General features: G+C 41.9%; 1 protein-coding gene across 1 annotated transcript in view; it reads right to left on the bottom strand.

The window, feature by feature from the left end:
* Positions 1 to 2707: 2707 nt before the first annotated feature.
* LRP10 (LDL receptor related protein 10) overlaps positions 2708 to 7897 on the bottom strand; it is a 284353-nt gene continuing 279163 nt past the window's right edge. The window contains exon 8 of the mRNA XM_078644877.1: positions 2708 to 6299. Within this exon, the coding sequence (XP_078501003.1) occupies positions 5598 to 6299 (702 nt within the window). The 3' untranslated portion in view covers positions 2708 to 5597. The remainder of the gene's footprint in view (positions 6300 to 7897) is intronic.

Here is a 7897-nt window from a genome sequence, read left to right as displayed (position 1 = left end):
CTGTGTTTTTCTTTACTCTCACATAGATAGATGGAAGTGGTTCTTGGGTGCCTTGCTAATATATGGGGCATCCCAAGACTAGGAAGTATTTTCTAACACTCTGTTGATAGACTGTTTCTGTGCCTTGTCTAAAGACAATTTGTTCTGTCCACCAATAGATATTTGCTGCTGTACAAACCACTACCAGAGGGGCCCGGACATCAGATTCAGCCTGGGGAGTCAGCACCAGTGCAGCTTGAAGCCAAAGTGAAGGTAACCAGCACAAGCATTGCTGGCAACTAGGACCTCAGTGAAGGCGGAAGCCCTGTGATTAAGTGTGTACCCCTGCCACTGTTTTGAGCGAAAGACGGGGTCACAAATCAGAAAGGAGAAATCGTGGATCATGCCTAGCTGAGAGTCACAGACCGACCAGAATGGCAAGGAGGCTTTGCTTGAGGTGACCCCTTCTGAAACAAGGGTTGCTTCAGAGATCCTAGAATCAGGCCTCTGATTTCTGGTCCTAAAGTGAATACAAGTTTGCACCTTTGTTTGTTGGTCAAGAGATACCTGGGTACACTGGATGTAAAATGTGTAGCCCCAACGAATGAGCAGTGCGCCAGCAGAGCAATACAGGAGTTAGGGAAGGACTTGAGATTAGGGTTCAAGTTCTGTGTCTCTGGTGCCTGTTAGATTGAAGTGAAGAAAAGTGGTGCACTGTTTGAGACACTGGACAGGATCACTAAGAGCATTTGCCTGTTGGGTGACTGCCCTATCCTGAAAGAAGAGACGTTTTTTCCTTGAAACTGGACTGTGATTCTTGAGTTGCGAGTTGTGCAGCTCCACCGTGGAAACAACAAAGAGCCTGCCTGTGAGGCTCAAACGGACACAGGGAGAAGACTCCCCCTCTGGTTGGTTGTACAGCGGCTTCAATTTCCCCAAGGACTTCCTCTTTTTTTGTCAATAATGTATCCCTTTAGTTGTCCCATTTTTGAAGAGCAGCCCTTTGCAGCTCTTGGTCCTAATTCCCAATGCCCTGTGTGGTCCTCCTGGTCCCAGATATGCTTGATGTTCTAGCCCTCATAAAAGGAAAATGTAACAGTCAATTGGAAAATGTTTTTATTAGATATGAGCTGTTAGCTATTCTGAAATTTAAAATGAATAGTCACTGAAATGCATAGGAGCCCTGAAAATGTCTACTAGATGATTTTAGGATTTGCTTTAGCTTAGGCCAAGAAAAATGATAATTCTGTTTATAATAGTGGCCATTGCTTTCCCCTACTGTCTGTATGTTTATTATGATCCAATGCCCGTTTTTCTTGGATTCCTGCTGATACCCTTAGTGAAATGTTTAGACTGGAAAATGCTCCTCTAGCAATGAATTAAGATATTGAACATTGTGAAAATGAATGTACAAATATTTTCTATGTTCTTACTGGATCATGGGAATGTCTTCAGCTAATGCTGAAAGGGTCGTCTGTCGTAATTTAGCAGCGATTAGATTAAGCATTAGCAGAAGACATCCTGTATTTAGAGACTATCTTGTCTTTTTATGGAATCCATTTTGTATTTGGCAGCCATTTTAGATGGCCATGTGCTCACCATGTACTCAGTCCTATCTTGCTGTTCTCGGCTCGGTATATTTAGCCTCTTCCTACTACTTTGCACATGCTCAGTTGTGCTTGCAGCTGCTAATATTCTGTAACTGTCAGGATGTGCTTGCTAGCATTGGCAAAACTGTAAGCTCCTCCTACTTGTCGACTGTGCATTTTCTGTATGACCATCTATGTGTGTAACTCTTCTTATGTGTACTTGTACTGCCCTTTTTTAGCCCCTGTGAGGGTATATAAGAGATACTGTGGCCTTCAGTCCTCAGACCATCTCATACAGAGTGCTGCGGCTTCTGTGTGACATGGCCTCACTTGTTGTAATTTAATAAATATGTTTCTCTTGATTACAGATTCTGTGCCAACTTTTTCATGCTGCTTTAAAGGATCAGGTGTTAGTGCAAACCCCTGAGATGGGATTTTTGATTCCGTCACCCCCCTGCTACTTGTCAGCATAATGTTGCTAACCCCTGTTCCAGTGGCCCTGCCATCAGTCAATGTTACACTGTGAATTGCGCTTTCATGTATTTGTATGTATGTCACCTCCAGATCCTTGAATGGCAACTGGAAGTCACTACAGCATCTATACTTTCTCCAGGACCACGGTTAATGTCAGTCTCTGAGAGGCTACTGGGAGTCACCAGTGTGTCTAACTGCTTCAACCCGCCCAGTCAATTTAACTTAGGGCACAAGTCAAGGGTACACGCAGGTAGACTGTGTCTGCCCACTCTTTTCACAGTGCGGATGTCGTCTACCCTGCCAAGAGATTGGGCACCACAAAAATATCCTAAACTTGTTCCGGTGTAATTTTCAGACACCAGGACACATTTAACAGCATCTACATGTTGCCTGCTTTCATTCGGAGTAGCAACGTGCGGGTGGAGAAAGGGCTTATCAAATTTCAGCTGAGCCCATAACAAAGGCCGAAGTTAAGGGGGCATCAGGCCTCCTTTTGTTGGAGTATCCTGGCTGGGAGCTATCAGGAACCTCACACCAAAATGCAATGGCAGGCAATCAAGACACACACCTCATCACTTCACTGTTCAGTCCCTTCATATGAGAGATATGCATGCACTTGAGCAATGTAAAATGTGTTGACCTGTCCCAGTTTTTTACACAAATACTTTAATTACCACTATTTCGTTTTATTTCCTTTATCGCACTACTCATCGAAATGCAGGGTGTCAGAGCGCTTTACATCATGAATACACATTATACATTGACAATTGTGTAAATCAATGTGCAGGATCTGTTACATAAGACAGTGAATTTATTAACTGCAAGCAATAAAAGAATCTGTGTTAAAAGCTGTAACTCATTTCACCCATTTACATAAGACAAAAAACGGTCATCTGTGTGCTACATGATGTGCTTTGCAGAAGATCTATTAACCCTCTATGCTACTTTAATTCAAAACTAGGACTAGACAAAACACACACCAGCAAATACATCAACCTCCAGAGTTATCTTACCATTATTATCATTCCCTGAGATTTGTCACACAAAGATCTCTGCAGCAGGTGCCTTAACTCCATAAGATATTTTGAATTGCAAAATGTCAACCAATCAAGCAGAACAGATTAACTGCCATGGTTCTCCTTGTTGCTACTTTCTTTGTGGCAGGGTTTTAGAAAGTAAATGTATAAGTTGAGACCCAGATTTTGCGCCTGGTTTGCTTCACTTTCTTTGGCAAAACCAGGACGCAAAATCGAATTTGTTACATATTGAAATGCACTCAAATGTACTCATGATAGACCTGATAAACATGTGTGAGATCTTAAGATCTGATGTAATTTCCTGATAGGTCATGGGTTGTGATGCCAAGTGTGGTGTTGTCTGTCGTGATGTCAAGCACTTCGATGTCAAGAGCCATGATGTAATTTGCATACTGTCTAACTTGGTTAGTCCTCCCACTTCTTTTTTTTTAGGACTTGTGACCTGATGTATCTGAAAGTCCATCAGCACCAACGTCTCTATGCTTCTTTCAGGACCTCTGCTGAACGTGTCAGGCTGCAAATGTAAGCTGGATGTCACTGCAGCATGAGGGTCTCACTCAAAGATCCTTCGCAGGCCAGCGCACCTTATTCCCCACATCCCATAACAACTCTCTCTAAAATTAACACATCATCACCACAACCGGAATCAAACATTCTGTCTGCAATGGACATATGTGGAACGTTACCAAAAGGGATACAGAGCAATGCTAACGCCTATATTAACTGTCAGAAGATGGCATTCAGAAAAACAGAAGCCGGCTATTACTATATTCAAGTAGTGGTGTTTCTTTAGGCAGAGATATCCCAGTGTTCTAATAACTAATGTCCTCTCATATCCATTGTCACCCCCTTACAACAATATATTGATATAGCCTATACGCATTTAACTCTTAAGAATTTAACTTTTTGTAGCCATTGCAGTTCTGCATCCCATGCAGCCATTTAATTTTACTTTGTGGCTTCCATGAAGCTAGGAGGGAAATTATTATTACTATTATTTCTCTACAGATTTGAATTAAAATGTCCTCATAACAGGATATGTAAATAAAAAATCTCTAAACCATCTCTACAAATTTTCAACTCCACCGTAACAATCTTCTTCGATTTTGTTTACATAAATCACTTGGAAAAGATATATATTTACTATAAAATTAGAAACATCTCATCTCATTTGACCAAAAATGAATGCCGGGAAAAAAACATTTCTTTGAACATCAACTGCGAGAGGTTGAAAAAAAAAATTCAGCATCTGCGTCGATTGTTTTCATCATTTATAAAGTGTCAATCACCAATTTTTCCAGTTCTTGGTTATTTAAATATATTGTAGGCACTATTGTTACTCAATGGTGCTCTTAGTACAGACCTCAGAAGATGGAAGGGTGGAGATGGCCTGCAAAAAGAATCACACTTTTAACCCTCATTGGGATACAGCCCTAAAACTATATGTATTTTTCTATTAGCTCAGAAAAACCTATTCACAAATGCGGAGAGGTAAAAAAATATTTTTTTTTAAATCACCTTACACAAGAAAATCATCAATAATATTCCACTAATTTGGCAGACAATGGCTCGCCTCCACTGCAAAGAAAGAACAGACTGTGGGAAGGGATATCACATGAGACGATAACCACGACAACTGAAAAATATGAGTGAAAACGACTCCAAAAACATCTGAAATAAAATAGGAAAGGGAAAAGAAAAGAACCATAACCAAAATAAAAAATGAAAATATAAAACACAAAAATCAAAGTGCAAGCTAAAGAAAAGGCAATACAGACGAATAAAAACGAAGATTAAAAAACAAGCAATTTAAAATACATAGGAATGTTGAACAGAAACAAATGACTCGAAACCCCGTCAGATATTTACCATATAAACCTATATTACGTTTTTGCCAAAATCTTGAGACTTCTAGCTTTCAAGTTAAACTTTTTATACCCAGCGTCCTCATAGTCATTCCATCTTCCTTGAATGGCGTAGTAGGCCCAGCAGCCATTCAAGTCTGCATTTTACACACACAAACGCAATGTGATTTTGTAACCCTCCGAGTCCAATAGATATTTACAGTACAATCACTGAGCTACAAGAACCTTCTTGGGCTTCTCATCAGGATATTACCCATGTGCTCAGCAGCTCACAAGATGGACATTTCTCTTTGCATTAACCCACAATGCCATCTGATAAAAATAAAATTAAAATGGCAGATGAGGAAGACATTAATGTGACTCGTAAAGTAAATGAATCACCCCAGAGTGCAAAGTGAAAGAAAGGGAAAAGACGTGAAATGAGGAGTTTAACAGTAGCAAGTGATGGGCTTTCAGAAATCACCAAAGTGCTTTTCGAGGAGTTGCCTTCCTCAGCCAGTGCTGACAGTAGGCCTTATTGGCAAATGTGATGTTGCTTACGGTGTTTTACTAGCTCCCCAGGCCTCGTCGGCAGCCCGAGTAATACAAAAACATTTCACGACCATCCCAGGGACTTTGAAAAAGGGGTGCCCTGTAACTGTATCGGTTTGACATTAACAAGGCAGAAGCAGATCATCATCGTCATTGTCACTGCGGCCGTCCGCTGTGAGAGGGGGATTCCAAGGTAGGGTCTCCCCTTCTGCCTGCTGTGGTGGATATCCCCGAGCCTCAGCTAGTGGCAGTAACAGGACGTCGTCGTCGTCATCCGCAGGAGTGGTATGCTGAGTGGGCAGCAGCATTTCTGGGTGCCCAGGAGACCTGCGCGACTGCTGTGAGAAGAGGCGGCCTCGCAGCGCTTGGACTACATCGGAGAGGGCAGCACCGAAGTTTGTGAAGGCCACAGTTGGGTACTGTTCAGTGCTTCGAGGGACTGTCATGTCTCGGGGTGTAGCCGGTTCCTGCACAGCTCGAGAATCTGACGCGTCTGCAGATGAAGGGAGCATTTTTGTTGGCAGCGGCGGGGCCTCACTAGGGCTGCCTGTTTCGGGAAGCGAGGGCACTGCTGTGCGGGTGGATATGCCATCTCCTGTGTCGACGACGTCTGTGCCAAGTGGTGGCGTCTGCTGCCCAGAGTTGCCATCGGAACCACCAAAGGATGAGGCAACGGCTGACCTGGGCAGGAGGCCCCATCGCCTCAAGCGTCGCAGAACTCGGCGGGCGTGACGTCCTCTACGTCGTCTGCGGCCTGGCGCGGCCTGCGACTGGTCCTGTCGTAAAATCTGCAGGAACGCTCTTATATTCCCCAACACGGAATTCTGTGGGAAGACAACAAAAAAAGGAGAAAGATGAAGGAAATCATGCCTCAAATACAGAAAAAAAATGTAATCAAAACATTTCATAACAACATCTTGGCAAGGTTCCAACATATCTTCTCTCCTGCGATACTGTATGTTTGAGAAGAGTCCCCTAAATGACAATCTAGCTGGACCATCTCAATGCGCCTCTCTGTGATGGAAGTTAATAATTTCTGCAGCATTTTTTTAAATTAAGGATTGGTTTCTAGCTACACATGAGGAATTCCACACTCTTAGATTGCGTCAGTAAGGGCACATGTCTCCAACGCTTAAATATTGTAAATTGTAGTCACTAAGTGACACTGCCCCTTTCAACACGTTTCCACGAGACCCCCTCGCATGAAAACACTTTGTAACTGTGCACACGAAAGCAACAGACAACATAATTTACATCTGTAATACTGGGGAATGAAGTAAAGGGTGAATTTATACATTAACATAGCTAGGGCCAGGGACACTGAAAAACAAATCATAGCTCGCTTATAGTTTAGTTTCAATCACAAAACGATAGGGCAACGCTCAGCGTTTACCTATTTTTTTGCCATTTTTACATCGTGACATGAATATCAGATGCCTGTCAATATATTTAATGTCATGCCTGTCAAATGTTTTATGCGACTAAGGAAGCTTTTGACTGTAGGTGCAATGTAGAATTGTACACAGTAAACCTTGTGCACCCCATGCCTGATAAAAGTGCCACAGGAACGTGCACAGTGACATGCCAACAAGCGGAGGAAAAGTCGTCAAAGAAATTTCTATAAGAGTAACTTAAGTGCACGCCTTTCTGTCACAAACATTTTATGGGGCTGGGAAATATGATTTCTTTTCTGAAAATACTTTGAATTGTGTCTTCCACAAATGGGTAACAAGTGTCCTCAAAATGATCAGCCATGTACTATGCTGTCCCAGTTATAAATGTACAACTTCAATGAATCTCATTAGAAGAAGCCCACTTTGTTGACTCACAAACCTAATACATTTATAAAATCTGTGTATTCAAGCTGTGAATTATGAAGGTGTTTGTAAATACTTTTTTAATGGCCACTTTTGTTGTTTAGTTCAATTTTTAGTAACTTATTTTTTTTTTGCATTTATCAAATAAAATATATCGTCCGTAATTCTGACAATGAGAATCACACGGTTCTAATGCTGTCCTCATCGGATCAAAAGGAGAGTGCAGTGGTAGAGATATCGTCAATGGGCAAGTTTACACAAAAGAAAGCCTCTAGCTTGCACAATCTCTGTCAACAAGAGAGACATATGATTCTTAGCAGATTCTGGTCCTCCCTTCACCTTGCTGAATGAAAAGGATTTTTGTGAAATTGAGAACACTGTTGTGCATGAATCTTGTATTAAAATGTTTGCTTATGGGGGCAAGAGGGTAGAGGTTGTAGGGAGATTTAATGCAAATGTACAATTTGATGGTAAACATGCTGTGGTACCTGTATACATTGTCAAGGATGGTGCAAATTTGGGAAAGATCCTATACAACGAAGTCTTAACAACGACTTCCTTTATCCACGAAGTCCTAACAACGAACCATGACGAGCCACGAAGTC

The sequence above is a fragment of the Lissotriton helveticus genome, chromosome 5_1 (genome assembly GCF_964261635.1).
Source record: "Lissotriton helveticus chromosome 5_1, aLisHel1.1, whole genome shotgun sequence".
Lineage (NCBI taxonomy): Eukaryota > Metazoa > Chordata > Amphibia > Caudata > Salamandridae > Lissotriton > Lissotriton helveticus.
This window is presented reverse-complemented; position numbering and strand designations above follow the sequence as displayed.